Genomic DNA, 22061 nt, shown 5'->3' on the forward strand with positions numbered 1-22061 from the left:
AAGGTTGGATGGAAAAAAGAATCCCCTTTTGATGCCTCCAATATCTTTGGGGTTATTGAAACCAGACTGGACTTCTGATGTCTTTTGGGGCCATTCATCAACTGCCGACGCGCCAAACCACAAATGACAAACTTTTAGAAATGGAGAGAAAAAAAGCTGTGTGTTTGAAAAGAACGCGAATGGAAACTCCTTCTTGAGAGTGCTTAAGAAGCTATGTATTCTGTAAAAGCTTAGAGCTAAGTGGTTTTGGCTGCTGAATCTCCATGGAGAATTAGTGACTTTCTAGTGCCAGAGCCTCTTCAAATTACATCTGTGAGATTCGGACTCAAATCTCTGTCAACACGTCTCCTCCTCCCACCCCTCTCCTTAGGTTTGTGAAGAACATGAAGTCATCCCTTTGGACCTCTGGGGGTGATACTACTATGGAAGTTAAGACTCTAGAAGACAGCAAATATATGTACAGATGTAGACAGGTCTTGTGTGGGGAAAATATTCAGCTGAAAGAATAGTTAGTGACTCCCTACCCCATCCCCTGTGAGGTTATCTGTGAGGACTCTGAGAAGAAAAGCAAAACTAAAAATGTAGGGAACATTCTCTTTTTTTCTCTCTTTCTTTTTTAAGTTTAAAATGCGTTCAACAGTTTCTGTGTGACAGAACCATTGCTAGTTCTTCTCAGTGGCTTTTTAATCTGTGTATTGATTGGCATGTAGCCTAGCATGTGTTATTTAATTAGTTTGATTACGATCTGAGCCACCAGCGAAGCCCTAAAGTGAAAGTGTTAATCACTCAGTCGTGTCCAACTCTTTGCAACCCTGTGGACTGTAGCCCTCCAGGCTCCTCTATCCATAGGATTCTCCAGGCAAGAATACTGGAGTGAGTAGCCAGCCCCTTCTCCAGGGGATCTTTCCGACACAGAGATTGAACCCAGGTCTCCTGCATTTCAGTCAGATTCTTTACCATCTGAGCTACCAGGTAATGCGGTTGAAACACTAACAGATGCAAACTGGACAGCATTATCTTGTTGGGATTAAATTGCTGATTATTTGATGTCATGCGTGATTCTCATAATAGAACTCGACAGATTTGTCAAAAAAGCTAAACCTAATGTTCCAAAGCCAAAAAAAATAGTTTTGCAAGTATAGAATCTTTTGTTTTATAGGTTATTTGATAGTTTTGAATTGTATTACTATTTAGTTTTGATAATCTCTATAAGTACTGCAGATAGTTATTTATGTTAAAATAGTTGCTTACAAGATTTCTGGGACAAATTTTGAGCTTATATATTTTATGACTTAGAGGTTAACACAGCTGAATTTCCTACCTTCTCTTCAACCATTTGTCTCTATCTGTGTGAAATAAAATTCAAAATTAGAGAATAACAAAAGCTTCTAGTCGTGGCCTAATTTGAGTTTAAGTATAGGAAGATTGGCTAGCCTTAGCTGACATCCTCCATATTATGGATGCTTTAGTACTTTGGCTCAGAACAATAATGCTATAATATTTGAGAAAAACTAGATCATTCTATAGGGCTTATAGGTCTCCTTATGAAATAATGTGGGCTTCCCAGGTGGTGCAGTGGTAAAGAATCTGCCTGCCAGTGCAAGGGGGTCTAGCTCAGAGGCAGAGCGCATACTTCACATGTACACAGTCCTGGGTTCGTCCCCCAGCTCCTCCAGCTGTGTCTTTTAGGCTTCCCTGGTGGCTCATATGGTAAAGAATCTGGAATGCTGGAGACCTGGGTTCAATCCCTGGGTTGGAAAGATACCCTGGAGGAGGGCATGGCAACCCACTCCAGTATTCTTGCCTAGAGAATCCCCATGGACAGAGGAGACTGACGGGCTACAGTCCATGAGGTCCCAAAGAGTCGGTCATGACTGAGCAACTAAGCATAGCACAACCAGTGCAAGAGATGCAAGTGACGTGGGTGCAATCCCTGGATCGGGAAGATCCCCTGGAGGAGGAAATGGCAACCCACTCCAGTATTCTTGCCTGGAAAATCCCATGGACAGAGGAGCCTGGCGGGTAAGAGTCCATGGGGTCGCAGAGTTGGACATGACTGAGTCTACATGAAATAATATACATGTTTGAGCAAAGAAATCCTAGATCTTTATGGTTTTCCTCATTCCACCATGGATCTTCGGGTGACATGTAGACTCGTCTGATTTATGTGAGTGTATCAGACTCAAAATCCTCATAATTCAGAGGGCGGCCAAAAAAATGTACTGTTGGAACATTTATAAGCCTGATGGCCTAACAAGTAGACTCTAGTTTAACCTAAGTTAGCCTGCTTGCCTTTTGCCTTGACACACACTTTTTTTAATCACCTGGGTCTGTTCATCCAGAAAAGTAGAGAGAGACTAGCCAGAGCCTAGTTTGGTGCTCAGCATTTTAACTTCCATCCTTTACGAGTATCACATCTTCATATTTTCATTTATCTTAAAAAGTTTGTGAATTAGGTTTAAAATGAGTGCATAACACTTTTTTTATTATTGTTTGCTTTTGGGGGGAGTGGGGGGATGCCATAGAAATAATTAAAATATGACATTCACTTTACTTCTTTTTCTAAGACACTAAATGCAGCAGCAACCTTGTGAGTTAATGTTCAGTAAAACCTCAGTTTTTTTCGTAGCACTTCAACTTGTGTTCTTTTCCATTTGGAATGCAGCAGCCAAAAACTATAAACAGGAAGCAGCCTGGAAGATATCACCTGGACAACTACGAGCAATCAACACGACGTCTGCGTCCCATGGAGACGGAGGATATTGCAATAAAGGTTATTTTATTTCCTGAATTTTTATATGAACAGAAACATTGATGTTACCATTTTGTGGTGAAGTTCTGCCAAGTGTCCCACGTCGTGTCTTTAAAGTCTCTCTAGAGTGGTCACTCATCCTCATAACATTTTCAGAAAATATTCTGCTGAGTTTATGATTCTCAATGCTGCCTAGCCTCCCAACCACAGCTTTGCTCCAGGAGTATGTTTAAATAACTGGAAGATGAATCTTTCTTCAGAATCTGTGCTACACAGGATACACCTAGTATCCAGTGTATTTCCTCTCATACCCTTACTTCATCTACTCTACATTCATCTCTATAAATTAATTTATAAAGAATGCTGATGTCATAGATCCAGTTTTTAAGGAAGTAGATTACATAGCAATTATCTTCAACCAGGAAAGGCTTATACCAGGGCTGTGTGTATCCACCCAGCTTCCCAATATGTCCTTTGACTCATCTCAAACTCAGACTTTTTAAAAATTTTTATTTTATCGAGATATAGTTAATTTAGGCTTCCCAGGTGGCTCTAGTAGTAAAGAACTCGCCTGCCAATGCAGGAGACTTAAAGAGATGTGGGTTCAATCCCTGGGTTGGGAAGATCCCTTGGAAGAGGGCACAGCAACCCACTCCAGTATTCTTGCCTGGAGAATCACCATGGACAGAGAAACCTGGTAGGCTACAGTCCATAGGGTCACACAGAGTCGCACATGACTGAAACAATTTAGCATGCACCCATACCCATGGTAGATTTATAAAGTTGTATTGATTTGTGCTGTACAGTTCAAAGTGATTCAGTTTTACACAAACACACACATATATACACATTCTTTTTCACATTCTTTTCCATTATAGTTTGTTACCAAATATTGAATACAGTTCCCTGTGCTATATAGCTCTATATTGCCCAGCGCAGGTAGAGTGAGAGATGCTCAGGGAGGTGTATAGTTAAGCCAAGAGCCACATAGAATTCTTCTCTCTCCTCATTGCCTGATGCCATACCTGTCCCACAACAGGCACTTAACAATTGGAGTAAATGTGTTATTGGATGGAATAAGCTAATGCTGGCTTTCACTTTGTCATTAATGTGATGTGACTTTTGGGCAAAGTGCTTGTCTAAGCCATGGTTTGCCCCATTGAGGTGGGGATGCCATACCTACCTCAAGTATGATTACTTTGAGGATAAAATATATCACCTGTGAATTTCAAAGAGCTGTAGTGATACTTAACCTTGGCTGTATGTTAGAATCACCTTGAAGTCCTTATATATGTAAAACCTGGGCATCATTTTTTAAAACAGCTCTAGTAGTTCCCTAGACAATTATAATTTACCAATAGGATTTGAACTAAACTATGAAAAAGTAAGTAATGAGAGACTGGAAAGGATCCTCTATGCTGCCAACTCACAAATATGCCCAGAAAACAGCTTATGTATTAGTAACTAAAAAATCAGTTTTTTAATTGACATTTTCTATGCAATATTGTTGGAACCTACAATATACATATTTTTCCATGTGCCTTGTTCAATTTATTTTTGTTCGGAATGGGAAAAAGGGAGGCTATCATGATTTTTTTCCCACAGAATTGACCCTCCATGCACCAACTCCCCCCCCTCCAAAAAAAACCCCCTGCATATCAATGGCCTAGAGTCCCCTGAAGGGGCACGATAATTTCAAGTATCCCTGCAACCTTGAATTCATTGTTTATTCATGGTGGAAATAGCCAACTGGTAATTGACTCATTTGTCTTTTTTAATCTTTTTTGTTGTGAAATACAAAAGTAAATATATGTACTGTTAAATGAAAAAGTAAACATTTGTGCAACTATCACTAAGTAAAGATCACCGACTTCCTCTAAAGACCCTCCAACACACCCTGAACTTCACTCTCTTTATTCCTCAAAATATAATTACCACTTTGACTTTTATGGTCATTATCTCCTTGAACATTTTTGCTATGTATGCCTCCAGTATTCTTGGGCTTCCCTGGTGGCTCTGACAGTAAAGAATCTGCCTGCAATGCTGGAGACCTGGGTTTTATCCCTGGATTGGGAAGATCCCCTGGAGGAGGGCATGGCAACCCACTCAATTATTCGTGCCTGCAGAATCCCCATGGAGAGAGGAGCCTGGCGGGCTACAGTCCATGTGGTCAAAAAAAGTCAGACAAGACTGAGCGACTAATCACAGCACAAGCATAGTGCGTGCCTCCCTAAAGATGTATTTGAGCTTTTTTCAAGTTTGAATATATGCATGTATGTGTGTGTGTTTTTCTTCTGCTGCTCAGCATTGCTGCTGCTGATGCTGCTGCCGCTGCCAAGTCACTTCAGTCATGTCCGACTCTGTGTGACCCCATGGACGGAAGCCCACCAGGATCCCCCGTCCCTGGGATTCTCCAGGCAAGAACACTGGAGTGGGTTGCCATTTCCTTCTTCAATGCATGAAAGTGAAAAGTGAAAGTGAAGTCACTCAGTTGTGTCCAATTCTTCGCGACCCCATGGACTGCAGCCTACCAGGCTCCTCTGTCCATGGGATTTTCCAGGCAAGAGTACTGGAGTGGGGTGCCACTGCCTTCTCCGGCTGCTCAGCATTCAGTTCAGTTCAGTTCAGTCGCTCAGTTGTGTCTGACTCTTTGCGACTCCCGGAGTTCACTCAAACTCATGTCCATCGAGTCAGTGATGCCGTCCAGCCATCTCGTTCTCTGTTGTCCCCTTCTCCTCCTGCCCCCAATCCCTCCCAGCATCAGAGTCTTTTCCAGGGAGTCAACTCGTCGCATGAGGTGGCCAAAGTATTGGAGTTTCAGCTTTAGCATCCTTCCTTCCAATGAACACCCAGGACTGATCTCCTTTAGAATGGACTGGCTGGATCTCCTTGCAGTCCAAGGGACTCTCAAGACTCTTCTCCAGCACCACAGTTCAAAAGCATCGATTCTTCGGTGCTCAGCTTTCTTCACAGTCCAACTCTCACATCCATACATGACCATGGGAAAAACCATAGCCTTGACTAGACGGACCTTGGTTGGCAAAGTAATGTCTCTGCTTTTTAATATGCTATCTAGGTTGGTCATAACTTTCCTTCCAAGGAGTAAGCGTCTTTTAATTTTATGGCTGCAAGCAGCATCCACAGTGATTTTGGAGCCTAAAAAAATAAAGTCTGACACTGTTTCCACTGTTTCTCCATTTATTTCCCATGAAGTGATGGGACTGGATGCCATGATCTTAGTTTTCTGAATGTTGAGCTTCAAGCCAACTTTTTCACTCTCCTCTTTCACTTTCATCAAGAGGCTTTTTAGTTCCTCTTCACTTTCTGCCATAAGGGTGGTGTCATCTGCATATCTGAGGTTATTGATATTTCTATGTGGATATAATTCATCCATTTTACTGTGTGAAACTGTAATTCATTTATTCTCATCATTGTGTAGTGTTCCATTGTATGAATATCCCAGAATTTATTGATCCATTCTACTTTTGATGGGCTTTTAGTTAATTTTATTTTGAAGCCATTGTGAAAAATTGCTGAGTCATAGGATTAGTACATCTTCAGCTTTCCTTCATAATGATCAACTTTTCTCCAGAGTGATTTACACTTCCATTAACAGTGACTGAGAACTCCAGCTGGTCTCCATCTTCCCCAATCCTTCCAGTATTTTGCGAAAATGCATGTTTTCTATTGGGAGGTAGTACTATTGTATCTTGCTGTGGTTTTTATATGCATTTTTCTGATTTCTAATGAGGTTGAGCACCTTTTCCAATGTATATATTGGCCATTTGTGTTTGGAGCTCTTCTTGTGAATTGCCAGGTTATTTGTTCCTCTTTTTTTAATAAATTCTGAGTACTATTAATACTTCTTTGGCAGTTGTATATGTTGCAAAATTCTTTTCCCACTTTGCAACTTGGCTTTTCACTCTATGGTATTAGAAATTCTTAATTTTAATGTAGTCTAGTTTATAGAGCTTTTCCTTTATGGCTAATGCTTTGCTTTTTGCCTCTTTTAAGAAAACTTTCTCTACCAAAAGTTATAAAGATGTTCTATATTGGTTCTTAAAATTCTTTGAAGCTCTACCTTTTGCTTGTATTACTTTAATTGATTTAGAATTGAGTTTTGTGTTGGTAAGAAGTCAGGTTGAGATTTAGCAGGGAAATCAGTAATAAATAATTTTAGCTGTAAGTTTAGCAGTAGTAAACTTCCTGGTAGTAATTTTACTATACTCAGTAGTAAGTCAGTAAGGTCAGACTTAATTTTTTATGTGATGTTGGGTTGTCCTGTATCAATATATCATGTATCAATGATACCATGTGTCAATCACTGTCCCCACTGACTTTTAGTACCGTCTTGTCACACACATTTCCTTGTTTATTTTTCTCTGATTTATTTGTCTGTTCAATATTCCACTGCTGTGATTATTACAGCTTTCTAATATTGACATTTTTTAGGACAAGTTCTTACATTTTATTTTTTTTTTCCTTCTAAAATGTCTTAGCTATTCTTGGCCCTTTTGAGGGGAAAGAAGCTTAGATCCTCCAGAGCTTACATTTCTTTTTGTGTTTCTCTTAATACTTTCACTAGACATTTCCTTGCTCCTTGATTTAATGAGACTTTTTAACAAACTATTTTATTCAGCATTTTTGCTTCTTTTCAGTGGGAGGAAATGGAAATGGTGTGTGTAAGGTCCCACCTTTAAATTTTTAAACAATTATTTCATATTCAGTTCAGTTCAGTTCAGTTCAGTCGCTCAGTCATGTCCGACTCTTTGCAACCCCATGAATCACAGCATGCCAGGCCTCCCTGTCCATCACCAACTCCCGGAGTTCACTCAAACTCATGTCCATCAAGTCGGTGATGCCATCCAGCCATCTCATTCTCTGTCGTCCCCTTCTCCTCCTGCCCCCAATCCTTCCCAGCATCAGAGTCTTTTCCAGTGAGTCAACTCGTCGCATATATCTTATAAATACAACCATAAGAATATTGAAAGGAATATCAGAAAGAATACGCATATGAATATATATAACTGAATAACTTTGCTAATACACTGGAAACTAGCACAACAATGTAAATCAATTATACTTCAAAAAGAAAACAATTATTTCAACTGAGGTGAAATTCACATAGCATTAAATTAACCATTTTCAAGTCAACAGTTCAGTTGCATTTAGATTTACTGTGCAACCATCCCCTCTATCTGGTTACAAAATATTTCATCACCTCAAGAGGAAACCCCATACCTATTAATCAGTCATTCCCCACAGCCTCCTCTCTTGTGCCTCCACCAACCTCCAGTCTGCTTTCTGTCTCGCAGATTTACCTATTCTCGATATTTCATATAAATGAAAGCATAGAGTAGGTGACTTGGTGACTTTTTGTGTCGTGTTTGTTTCTGTCTTTACATTTTTTTCTTTTTTTTAAATTTTGGCTGTATGTGAGCCCTTTGTTGTGGTGCCTGGACTTTCTCTAGTTACGATATACAGGCTTCTCTTGCAGCACACAGGCTTAGTTGCCTTGGGGCATGTGGGATCTTACTTTCCTTACTTGGGATCAAACCCATGTCCCCTGCCTTGGAAGGTGGATTCTTAACCACTGGACCACCAGGGGAGTTCCTGCCTTTACATTTTAATTCATTCTTTCCCTTTATCCTGTTCCTCATGCCTGTATCCCTTCATCCCTCCCAACACTATGGTGCCAGCATAATGTACTCCATGTTCTGCTCTGTTCAGTCGCTCAGTCGTGTCCGACTCTTTGCGACCCCGTGGACTGTAGGTCCATGGGATTCTCCAGGCAAGAATACTGGAGTGGGTTACCGTTTCCTTCTCCAGGGGATCTTCCCGACCCAGGGATCGAACCCGGGTCTCCCGCATTGGAGGCAGACGACATGCACTTAAATATACTTACATCTTTGTAAAATATGTAGTATTGTCATGAGCATTTATACTTTCAGTTTCCTGAAATTGTTTGCACCTTCTAACTTCACCACTGCATTCTGCTGTACACATTCCTGCCATTCATTTGTCTCCTAACGATGGCTGCTGGGTTGGCCTCCATCCCCACTCCATCACAGACCATGCTGTGATGACCATCTTTGTACCTATCCTTTTAGGAAACTTTGCGGTAATTTATATATTAGCTGATTTTCCAAAGTCAAACAGCTAGTTGGGGAAACCAGAATTTTAACCCGACTGGTAGAGAAGTGAGATGATTTTGTAAAAAGCAAGAGAAGATGGAACAGCCAATCACAGCTGGACAAATTCCCTTTGACCCTCCTTCTCCTCAAGTGGATACTGTTCTAGCTTATACTTCTGTTGGGGACCAAAGCAGGAGATGACACCATATTCTTCTGATTCTTCCCTGCTGTTTTCCAAACACGTCTTTCCTCTGTCACACTCCTGTGAAGGTATAGTGTGTTCTACCTTTCTCATGTCTATGAGGAGAGGACTCAATCACTCCCCCGCCTTCACTGAAGATTTGGGTGCTTGTTTCCGAGTCCAGCTTTCTGCCTTAATAAGTGTGAAACTTGCAGATTCACAACCCATCTATTAACAGTATGTGTGCGTATGCTCAGTCATGTCCAACTCTTTGCCACCCTGAGGGCTGTAGCCTGCCAGGCTCCCCTGTCCCTCACTATCTCCCAGTGTGCTCAAATTGTTGTTGTAGTCGCTCAGGGGTGTCCAATTCTGCGCTCGCATGGACAGTAGCCCATCAGGCTCTTCTGTCCATGGAATTTTCCAGGCAAGAATACTAGAGTGGGTTGCTGTTTCCTTCTCCAGAAGATCTTCCTGACCCGGGGGTCAAACCTACGTCTCCTGCACTGGCAGGCAGGAGCTTTACCCCTGAGCCACTTGAGAAGCTCCCCGCATTTAGTATCCCAGCCCCCAAATCCCTTAATCAACAATCACTCCTTTTCCACAACCTCACCTGTGTTCACACTTGGCCACCCCTTGGACGCACAGCCCCTCTGGGATCTTTTAACCTCTGTTATTACAGCAGTCACCGGCAGCACAACCCTGTCCTCCAGCTCTCCCAGCCCTTCACCTTCACTGGCGTTGGCTTTTAAGCTCCTTGAAACCTACAGTAATTTGAGCCCTGCCTTTTCTCCCAGAACTTTCACACTCTCCTGGAACTATCCAACTTTGTGTCTTCTGTGCTCCTATACCCAGGCTGCTGTGCTCTGTGGAGGAGATGACCCAATGGCCACAGCCTCATTACCTCCACCCTCGGCTGACCCTCTGTGGTCCTTGGCAATCCTTTCCCATGCCCTCCCTCAGTGATTCTCCATCTGCGACAGTCGCTCTTCATCTGTCACCGGTCTCCTCTCTTCTCCGCTCTCCTTCCGCCTCTTCTTTCTGAAGATAACTTCCCTCCCAACCCACTGAAGACATAAAAGCTGTCATGGAGGGCCTCTCAGTTCCATGCTGATCCTCTCACCAGCTAGTCTGTATTTGTACCATGTTTAGGCTACTTTCGACTCTCCCTGAGAAAGAGGGATTCTCGGCTTTAGAGACCATAGATTTTCTTTAAGCATGCTTTGTCACTTAGTCATACCTGGTGGGCTACAGTCCATAGGTTTGCAAAGAGTCAGACATGACTGAAGTAGCCCAGTAAATGTGCACACTGTATCTTAAACCTCTGCCCCAATCAGAGCTATTCGTTATTTCCCACAACATATTTTATGGTTTTCTGATCACTGGTCTGTTCTCATTGAGCTCTTTACCTATGTTGAATTTCAGCATATTTTCTAAAACTAGCTAAGTGACCTTCTTTTCCAAAATGTTTCCTTTTTTTAAAATCTCTGATATCAGTGATTTTCCTTATGAACTGCTATTGTACTTTTGTCTATTCATTCATGTTAATTGCTCAGTCATGTCCACCTCTTTGCAACCCCATGGACTGTAGCCTGCCAGATTCCTTTGTCCATGGAAGTCTTCCAGGCAAGAAAACTAGAGTGGGTAACCATTCCTTTCTCCAGGGGATCTTAATGACCCAGAGATCAAACCTGTGTCTCCTGCATTGCAGGCAGATTCTTTACTGTCCAAGCCGTGAGAGAATCCCCAAAGAACCTGTTCTTAGAAGAGGACGATTATGATCCATCGACCTCTGAATTATGGCCCCAGCATGCTCCCACGGCCTGCGTCTCTATTCGTTACTTAGCCCATATTCTCATGTCTTGGTTTAACTACGCAATTGACTATAAGCTCCAGGAAAGCAGGGAGAACACATTATACCTTCTTTGAGCCCACATCAGTCCTAATGCAGAGCTTCACATAGACTCAGTGCTCAGCAGATACTTATAAAGTGATCAATAATTCAGTCCTTCCAGGCTATGCTCCTTCCAGGACTAATTTCATGTGTATTTATGTAGATATTAATTAATTTAATATTACTAACATTATTATTAAGATATAGATTAGATATTATTAAATGCCATACATTTTCTAAGATAAAGAAAACATACATGGAAAAACGTGGCCTAACCTTTTCAGGTAACTTTTGCACTCTTAAGTTGTTCACTTTAAGAGCTTTTAAAGGATTTTTTAGTTATAATTTAGACATTACCAATTTATTCTGCCAAATTCCTAAATAAAAATGTGCTTAGAAATTTCATTACTTGGGGCTTGGAGACAAAATATTAATTTATGAGCAAAGGGTAGCCTTACTGTAGTTTCCTCTAATTCTTCAGGCACTCTCTCTCCTCTCATCTGTCACTATTAACCTTTCCAGTTCTTGGGTTCTGTTATACTTCTTTTGTTTCCCATTTTTGTAACTAATAAAACTGTCAAATTTTCTTGATGCTTATTAAAACAATTGACTGCTTAAGTTTTCTTGATGTTTATTAAAACAATTGACTGCTTAGAATGACTCTAAGATCTTTTTCTTTGCTGTCTTACTGATTGTTGAGGTGTACTCCTTACTGCCAAATTCAAACTTAAATTGAAGAAAGTAGGGAAAACCACTAGACCATTCAGGTATGACCTAAATCAAATCCCTTGTAATTGTACAGTGGAAGTGGCAGAAAAATTCAAAGGATTAGATCTGATAGACAGAGTGCCTGAAGAACTATGGATTGACGTTCGTGACGTTGTACAGGAGACAGTAATCAAGACCATCTCCAAGAAAAAGAAATCAAAAGGGTTGTCTGAGAAGACCTTACAAATAGGTGAGGAAAAAAGAGAAGCTAAAGGCAAAGGAGGAAAGGAAAGATAACCCCATCTGAATGCAGAGTTCCAAAGAATAGCAAGGAGAGATAAGAACACCTTCCTCAGTGATCAATGCAAAGAAATAGAGGAAAGCAATAGAATGGGAAAGACTAGAGATCTCTTCAAGAAAATGAGAGATACCAAGGGAATATTTCATGTAAAGATGGACACAATAAAGGACAGAAATGGTATGGCCCTAAGAGAAGCAGAAGATATTAAGAAGAGGTGGCAAGAATACACAGAGGAACTATACAAAAAAGATCTTCATGACCCAGATAACCACGATGGTGTGATCACTTACCTACAGCCAGACATCCTGGAATGCAAAGTCAAGTGGGCCTTAGGAAGCATCACTACGAACAAAGCGAATGGAGGCAAAGGAATTCCAGTTGAGCTATTTCAAGTCCTAAAAGATGATGCTGTGACAGTACTGCACTCAATATGCCAGCAAATTTGGAAAACTCAGCAGTGGTCGCAGGACTGGAAAAGGTCAGTTTTCATTCCAGTACCAAAGAAGGGCAATGCCAAAGAATGCTCAAAGTACCGCACAATTGCATTCATCTCACATGCTTCCCTGGTGGCTCAGAGGGTAGAGCGTCTGCCTGCAATGTAGGAGACCTGGGTTCAGTCCCTGGGTTGGGAAGATCCCCTGGAGAAGGAAATGGCAACCCACTCCAGTACTCTTGCCTGGAAAATTCCACAGACGGAGAAGCCTGGTAGGGTACAGTCCATACGGTCACAAAGAGTCGGACATGACTGAGCGCTTCACTTTCACTTTCACAGGCTAGCAAAGTAATGCTCAAAATTCTCCAAGTCAGGCTTCAAAAGTACATGAACTATGAACTTCCAGATGTTCAACTGAATTTAGAAAAGGCAGAGGAACCAAAGATCAAATTGCCAACATCTGTTGGATCATAGAAAAGGCAAGCGAATTCCAGGAAAAAACATCTACTTTATTGAGTATACCAAAGCCTTTGACTGTGTAGATCACAACAAACTGTGGAAAATTCTTCAAGAGATGGGAATACCAAACCACCTTACCTGCCTCTTAAGAAATCTGTATGCAAGTCAGGAGGCAATAGTTAGATCTAGACGTGGAACAACAGACTGGTTCCAAATAGGGAAAGGATTACATCAAGGCTGTATATTGTCATCCTGCTTATTTCACTTATATGCAGAGTACATCATGAGAAATGCTGGGCTGGATGAAGCACAAGCTGGAATCAAGATTGCTGGGAGAGATATCAATAACCTCAGACATGCAGATGATACCACCTTTATGGCAGAAGGTGAAGAACTAAAGAGCCTCTTGATGAAGGTGAAAGAAGAGAGTGAAAAAGCTGGCTTAAAACTCAACATTCAAAAAACTAAGATCATGGCATCCGGTTCCATCATTTCATGGCAAATAAATGGGGGAACAATGGAAACAGTGACAGACTTTATTTTCTCGGGCTCCAAAACTACTGTAGATAGTGACTGCAGCCATGAAATTAAAAGATGCTTACTCCTTGGGAAAAAAGCTATGACCAACTTAGACAGCAGATTAAAAAGCAGAGACATTACTTTGCCAACAAAGATCCATATAGTCAAAGCTATGGTTTTCCCAGTGGTCATGTATGAATGTGAAAGTTGTACTATAAAGAAAGTTGAACGCCAAAGAATTAATTCTTTTGAACTGTAGTCTTGGAGAAGACTCTTGAGAGTCCCTTGGACTGCAAGGAGATCCAACCAGTGAATCCTAAAGGAGATCAGTCCTGAATATTCATTGGAAGGACTGATGCTGAAGCTGAAACTCCAGTTCTCTGGCCACCTGATGCTAAGAACTGACTCATTTGAAAAGACCCTGATGCTGGGAAAGATTGAAGGCAGGAGGAGAAGGGGACAACAGAGGTTGAGATGGTTGGATGGCATCAGTGACTCAATGGACATGAGTTTGAGCTAGTTCCAGGAGTTGGTGATGGACAGGGAGGCCTGGCGTGCTATGATTCATGGGGTCACAAAGAGTCGGACACGACTGAAGGACAAAACTGAACTGAACCACCAAATACTGTTGCTTCATTTCTGTACTTTTTTCCTTCCTCCCCTCTACTCTTTCAAGATCAATGAATAGCAGTAAGTCCACATAATTCAGGAAATTCATTCATTACAAAGCCTTCTTCCTTTTCTAACAAGTCATTTGTTGCAATAATTTGTAGTTATTTCTCTTCTTGACTTTACATCACCAGGTTTCTGGCAATTGCAGCAGTGAGAGAATAACACATGTCAGAGTTACATTGGATAATATTTGAGTGATTGCTTTTTAAGAATGTTCACATATAAATGATCTGGTTATCGCACACTTTCAGGGGAAATTATTGTAATTTTTAGCATTCTTCATAATGTCACTAATTTAAAGAACTTCTCTCTTCCATTCTTTTTTCTTTTTCATCTATGCCTCTACATAGTTGTAACTCTAAATTAGAATTTTACCTCCCTGTATTCTACTGTGTTGAAAGTCTTCCAGTGCTTTATAAAGAAAATGTATTTTAACTGGACTTATCCTGTGACACCACATATTTATGTAATGTTATAATTAAATTTCTGTGCTCTTATTTTCTAGGTCACAAATGGGTACTTTTCATGGGGCAGTGGTTTAGCAACCTTATCCAATATTGATATCCGAATTCCAACAGGTAAGAATCATTTATTACTAGTTTATAACTGTTTTTTTTTAAGGAACAAATTTATTTCTGTGAATTCAGGGAGAAAACATTTGTCACCTCCAAAGCATGAGTTCTTTCATTTGAATAATTCATCATGAAATAATATAAAGCCACATTGTGAACTAGCATCAAGTTTGTATCTGTTCATTATCATGACTGGTTTTCCAAGATAACTGAGCCTAACAAAAGGAAAGATTTTTTAAAGACAAACATTACTGATAGTTATCTGTTTGCAGTGTGGAGCTCATGAATCCCTGTATCTCTGAGAGAATGACGGGATTATAAGACCTGCCTATCACTACAGAGTGGGGACCTTGAACAAATTATTTACCATCCAAATGAAGTTTTTAGTTTATTTGCTGATTTGTGGCATTTAAATAATGGAGTAGTTGATTTCTCATTTTGTTGAAGAAAGATTTTAAAGAAATAGTGTTTGAGAAAATAGTTTTCTATCCCCAAAGAAAACTGATGAAGTTTTCAGATATTTAAGACTCAAGTACCCTATCAGTTCAGTTCAGTCGCTCAGTCATGTCTGACTCTTTGCGACCCCATGAATCACAGCACGCCAGGCCTCCCTGTCCATCACCAGCTCCTGGAGTTCACTCAAACTCATGTCCATCGAGTTGGTGATGCCATCCATCCATCTCATTCTCTGTCGTCCCTGTCTCCTCCCGCCCCCAATCCCTCCCAGCATCAGAGTCTTTTCAAGTGAGTCTATGCTGCTGCTAAGTCACTTCAGTCGTGTCCGACTCTGTGTGACCCCATAGACGGAAGCCCACCAGGCTCCCCCTTCCCTGGGATTCTCCAGGCAAGAACACTGGAGTGGGTTGCCATTTCCTTCTCCAAAGTGTGAAAGTGAAAAGTGAAAGTAAAGTCGCTCAGTCGTGTCTGACCCTTAGCGACCCCACGGACTACAGCCTACCAGGCTCCTCCATCCATGGGATTTTCTAGGCAATAGTACTGGAGTGGCTTGCCATTGCCTTCTCCAAAGTGAGTCTATAGTTTTTACTAAATGTTTGGATAATTGAATATAAATATTTTTTGACTTGGCCTCATGGTCAATAACTTGGAATTTTTCTATTAAACATGCAAATCAAAGTAAGAACTGATTAAAGTGATTAATCACTTTAATCTTAATTATCTGTTTTAGTCAAAATTACCTTTTTCTCCAGAATGAATTGAATAATAAAGATAATACTAATCTAGGTGACTTAGGCAAGTATTTCACTGCTGCTTTTACTAGAGTCAGTTATTCTCATAATTTAAAAATAATACATCAAGGGACTTCCCTGGTGGTCCAGTGGCTAAGACTTCAAGGGCTGAGTTTGATCCCTGGTCAGGGAACTAAATCCCCCATACCACAGCTAAGACCTGAAACAGCCAAATAAATATTTTTAAAAATAGCATATCAAGACCTATATATTTTAATTTTACTTCCCTTTTCCAGAAACCTTATGCATCAGGAAAAGGAGCTGTTTAGAATACTATTGCAGGGAACCAAAACTGGGCCATAGATTGTGAAACATCAGCCTTTTCTAAATGTGTTTTGATTTTATTTTATAAGTGAATTCCTTCTCATCCTGTGATTATCCTTTGTTTCTTTTCTCTAGGTCAGTTAACCATGATTGTGGGCCAAGTGGGATGTGGGAAGTCTTCTCTTCTTCTTGCCATCCTCGGAGAGATGCAGACCTTGGAAGGAAAAGTTCACTGGAGCAAGTATGTATATTTTTAATCAGTTTCTGTTGGTGTCACACATCCGATGATCTCCCAAGGGAAGGAATGAGAACAGTAGATTCCCATGTTCGAGGTCTGAGGGCCCTTTGGAAATAAGCACGGCTTTAAAAAGACAAATTAGTGGAAACTTTAAATGTTATAAATTAAAAAAGATAAAACAATTCACGATAGAGGTTTATATTATGTGTAAACTAATATATTGCTTTTAGCAAGATTGGGATTGTAAAGGTAAATTTTGAAAGTTAAATGGACATCACAGATAAATAAAGTTTAAAAATTTATCCTATAATCAAAGAAAATTTGCATTATTTATAAAGTTTAAATGCACACAGAGCCTTAGTGGTCCAGTGTTCAGAGAAGAAATATCAAATAATCTTTTTGAAACTCTTCCTAAGAGACTGAGAAATCATCCATTTCTCTTCACATCCAACTTAAACTAGACCCTTAAAGTGTCTAGTTAGGGATGGATGTAGCTATGTCAGACTAGTGTGTTGTGCATCCACAAAGACATTGTGCTTCTTCTGAATGTTTGAATGGTTGTTTTGGGTTCTTCAAAAAACATCATGGTAATAAGGTGACTCAGGAACATACTATTATATAATTGTGTAATAATGAATAAGTCATATTTATTTATTTAGTTTGATCTACCTGGTAGACAGGCTTCCCTGGCGGCGCTAGTGATAAAGGACCCGCCTGCCAGTGCAGGAGACAAGAGAGACTTGGGTTCGATCCCTGGGTCGGGAAGTTCCCTGGAGGAGGACATGACAACCCACTCCGGTATTCTTGCCTAGAAAATCCCATGGACAGAGGAGCATGGTGGGCTACAGTCCGTGGGGTCACAAAGGGTAGGACATGACTGAGCGACTTAACATGCACACACGCACCTGGTAGACCACCCCAACCCCCACAGTCATTATGGAGAAATTGCTAACAGCTTATCTATGAAAGTCTACAGAAAATCATTGCAGTGATTTTTATCCAGGTTATCCCCAGGGAACACTGGACGATGTCTAGGAACATTTTTTGGTTGTCATACTAAGGGAATTGGTCTGCTTACGTATCTAGCTGGTGGTGACCAGTTCAGTTCAGTTCAGTCGCTCAGTAGTGTCTGACTCTTTGAGACGTCATGAACCGCAGCACACCAGGCCTCCCTGTCCATCACCAACTCCTGGAGTCCACCCAAACCCATGTCCATTGAGTCAGTGATGCCATCCAACCATCTCATCCTCTGTCGTCCCCTTCTCCTCCTGCCCTCAATATTCCCCAGCATCAGGGTCTTTTCAAATGAGTCAGCTCTTCCCATCAGGTGGCCAAAGTATTGGAGTTTCAGCTTCAACATCAGTCCTTCCAATGAACACCCAGGACTGATCTCCTTTAGGATGGACTGGTTGGATCTCCTTGCAGTCCAAGGGACTCTCAAGAGTCTTCTCCAACACCACAGTTCAAAAGCATCAATTCTTCTGTACTCAGCTTTCTTTATAGTGGCCAGAACTGCTACTATATATCCTCCAACACAGGACAGCCCTCCACAAGAATCCACCTGCAATGCAAGAGACCTGGGTCTATCCCTGGTTGGGAAGATTCCCTGGAGAAGGAAATGGCAACCCACTCCAGTATTCTTGTCTGGAGAATTCTATGGACAGAGTAACCTAGCAAGCAACACTCCATGGGGTCGCAAAGAGTTAGGCACGACTAAGTAACTAACACACACATCCTCCAACACACAGGACAGCCCTGCACATCAAGGAATTATCTGGCTCCAAATGTTAGTTGTGCTGGGGGGAACTTGCCCTAGACTTGCACATGTCCATTTAGTTCTTATCATTATAAGTTCCATTGTGGCTTAATCTACTGTTAACATACACAGACATCTCTTCAGAATGAGTCGAAACTATTTACAGGCATTTTGAGAACAGGTTCTATTTTAAACTCCAATTAAGAGACGGAAATGCTTGAATGTGAAATTTGAGCTGGAAACAGCAGAACTGTAAATCCTATTTTTGGTATCATTGGTGAAAGAAGAAAGCTGAGAAATGTGGAGGGTACACTTTATTCTTGTTGCAATTGTAGACATGAAACTGTTTAGTGTGTATCCAGTAGTGAGCTTGTTGAATAACTGCCCCTTGCAGTTTCATTCTCGAGGGGGTCCTGTTGATCACTAAAGCCAGATGCTATGTGACGAGTGCCCTACCACCATCACCTTCCATCTTGGATGGATACAGGTTCTGAGGAGCAGGTTTTACTGAATTAAATTATATTATGTGACATATATGGCCATAATGAAGTTATTTGGGTTTTGTTTTTACCTTGTTTCATTAGCATGAAAACAGAAAGAATTAGAGACCATGACAGAAAAAGCTTGAGATTTTATTTTATACCTCTAGAATGTTCTTATCGGAGAAGGCAATGGCAAGCCACTCCAGTACTCTTGCCTGGAAAACCCATGGATGGAGGAGCCTGGTAGGCTGCAGTCCGTGGGGTCGCTAAGGGTCGGACATGACTGAGCGACTTCACTTTCACTTTTCTCTTTCACACATTGGAGAAGGAAATGGCAACCCACTCCAGTGTTCTTGCCTGGAGAATCCCAGGGACGGGGGAGCCTGGTGGGCTTCTGTCAATGGGGTCACACAGCGTCAGACACGACTGAAGTGACTTTGCAGCAGCAGAATGTTCTTATGATCTAGTCTTCTCTAGTATTACTCTACCTGGGCCAAATTCACTCCCAGTATTATCATTAAGAATTATTATCATTTTGTTAATAAATAAGTGATTTGGGAATTAGGAAAGCATTTTACACAGTCTATTTATTGAATTTTCTAAACAAGATACATATATGTATATATGTATACATATATATATTATATTTTAGACAAATTTATACCATTTATAGCTTATCTCATTTCTTAAAGGTTGTCAAGTATTTTATTTAATATAACATATATAATAAAGCTTGGAAAAAAAAGATATCAAGAAAGAAAATAAGGTTTAAATAATAATCTGAGCAATTAATAGGTAGAAATGCTTGTATTGGAGTCCTCCATATTTATAAAACATAGGCCACAAATTCTACTCTGAGTTCCATGGAAGTCAAAGAGGGAAGTATGAGATAAAAACAGACATATACTTAATAAAGGTTAAGTATTTTTTTTAAGAAATAGAAAAGAAATATCTCCCATAAATCCTAATTTTAAAAAAGGTAAGAAAAGGTTATATCTTAAAGTCAGAGTCAATAAAATGAAAATATGAGGAAGGATTTAAGAAAATTCTAAGTATTTATAAAATCACTATAATTTAAAAATCATTTCTTTATGAATACTTGCCTTAAGAATAGCCCATCTCCTCATAGCAGAAAGGGCTAAACTTTTCTTCAAAAAATATTTGGGTTGGCTCTGACACACACACAATAAAAACTAACCCATAAAAGATTGAATAAGCTAGTAAAAAATTATATTTTTCTTTATTTACAAGAACTACTTAATTTTTTTCCACGATATCCATGACTATCTGATAAAATATATTTTCAAATCAAGACTGCTTAGAGGATGCTGACCTTTTTTTTTTTAAAGAGTTATTTGCAATAACTCTTTATTCTGGGAAAAATAACTGTTGCACCTATTCCAATAAGGAAAGTTATATAAATGTTATTAGAATAAAGCTAATTTAGAAATTATCCATATTGATAGGTTGATTTGGGGTAAATACTGAGAAGTACTTTACCTTGGACTGAATTGTTCACTGTTTTTTAAAGTTCAAGACAAAATAAAGTGAAACAGTAAATGGTATGGTAAAGTACCAAGCACCTTGCTGTCATTCTTTCATCATTGCCTGTATCTCTGGTTGCATGAATTTTATTTTTAAATGTGCCCTCATTGTTGGCAGGAATAAAGTCCTGTAAAGTACCCTGTCCTATTGCAGGAAGAAATATTTACTTTGGACGGGAGAGAAGGCACTGATCTTCTTGCAGGACAGACCTACACGATTAGACCTTGGTACACAAAATCCATCTAAATATAGATGCCTCCTCGGCGATTGCTACCTTTAGTGTAGTCTGAAATGCAGCAGCCCCAGAAGAGAAAGAAGAGAGAGATGAGGGAGGGACTGAAAAATTCTCCAAGCTTGTCGGAAGGCCAAGGTCCTTGCTCCTGCATCTGGTGTGCTCTGTATTTGTTGAAAAGCAAATGTTCTGCCTGATTGAAGTTGTCCTTTCCTAGTTGTCATGATAAATAATAATTCCTACTGATTTCACAGGAACTAGAACTAAATAAAACACTTCATCTGTTGGATGGTCCAGGGAGGGAGTCCAGAATATGTAATAATCCCAGTAATTATATAAGACATAACCATCATTTATCTCTGGCTTCCCTTACTTTTTCCTCCATCTTGCCCATGCCTTGAGCCATCCTGTCAGACCCCATCTGTTGTGATGGTCTATTTTCTGATCTTAGTGTAACTGTCTTTATAGCAGTGGCTCAATTACTCTAAGACTTTGCCTGGCATGAAGGGATAATAACCCAATGAGTCAGCTTTCCTGGATTAGACATGACATAGCACGTGTTTGTGTCCACATCCAGCTTCCCTTCTTCCAAATACTGTTCCTGATTTCAACTTGCAGAAGTCACTCTTTCCCATTCCATAAGATACCAACCATGAACTTGGAAGCTGGTAGAATACCAAGTTTTAACTTTTACTGTTGAAGGAAAATACAAATCTTGCATGCAAAAGTGAAATTGGATTCTATTTTCCAGAAGGGGATTTTCCACCTGACATGTTTTGAATTCAGATGTTTCAGAAATGATGGAGTTCACCTAAAATATTAAAATTTAGAATAATAAAATCAATAAGTCCTTAGGTGTATTTTTCCCCTTGGTATAGGTTTAACTAAATTTAATTAGTCAAATACCTTCAGTTCAGTTCAGTTAAGTTCAGTCGCTCAGTTGTGTCCGACTCTCCGCGACCCCATGAATCACAGCACGCCAGGCCTCCCTGTCCATCACCAACTCCCGGAGTACACTCAAACTCATGTCCACAGAGTCGGTGATGCCATCCAGCCATCTTATTCTCCGTCGTCCCCTTCTCCTCCCGCCCCCAACCTTTCCCAGCATCAGAGTCTTTTCCAATGAGTCAACTTGTCGCATGAGGTGGCCAAAGTATTGGAGTTTCAGCTTTAGCATCTGTCCCTCCAATGAACATCCAGGATTGATCTCCTTTAGAATGGACTGGTTGGATCTCCTTGCAGTATAAGGGACTCTCAAGAGTCTTCTCCAATATAAATCAGTAATTAATTATACCCAAATGTTACAATGTGACCTATATGCAGGTCTGTCTTTCTTTCCAGTTTCTTAAGGGCCAGGCTGTGTCTCGACCCTTCAAGTTTAGAGTATAAAGAGTATTTATTCCTCTCTTGCCTTAGGGTAACTAATAAGGAATTTAGATAGATTAAATTTGAATTTTAACAATAGGGAGTGCCTGGAGATATCAAATTCTAATATAGACTAGGAAAGTATTCCATAAAGATTATCCAAACTTATACAGCTAGTTGGAGCAAAGTTGGGGCTAGAATATGGCTATTGTGTGAACCCAAATTTTGTTGAAGGAGAACAGTGCTATCTTTGTGAAGCTTAATTATTTCCTAGTTGATGAGGATGTAAAAGAAGACTGTCATTTATCTG

General features: G+C 40.3%; 1 protein-coding gene across 6 annotated transcripts in view; it reads left to right on the top strand.

Moving 5' to 3' along the window:
- The window catches only part of ABCC9 (ATP binding cassette subfamily C member 9), a 163191-nt gene that overhangs the window by 58324 nt on the left and 82806 nt on the right, over positions 1-22061 (top strand). For all 6 annotated transcript variants that reach the window (XM_088837284.1, XM_088837281.1, XM_088837283.1 and 3 more), the window contains 3 exons: positions 2666-2773; positions 14556-14628; positions 16269-16374. In XM_088837284.1, the coding sequence (XP_088693410.1) occupies positions 2666-2773; positions 14556-14628; positions 16269-16374 (287 nt within the window). The remainder of the gene's footprint in view (positions 1-2665; positions 2774-14555; positions 14629-16268; positions 16375-22061) is intronic.

The sequence above is a fragment of the Moschus berezovskii genome, chromosome 6 (genome assembly GCF_049115385.1).
Source record: "Moschus berezovskii isolate FMDL1 chromosome 6, NW_MosBer_1.0, whole genome shotgun sequence".
NCBI lineage: Eukaryota > Metazoa > Chordata > Mammalia > Artiodactyla > Moschidae > Moschus > Moschus berezovskii.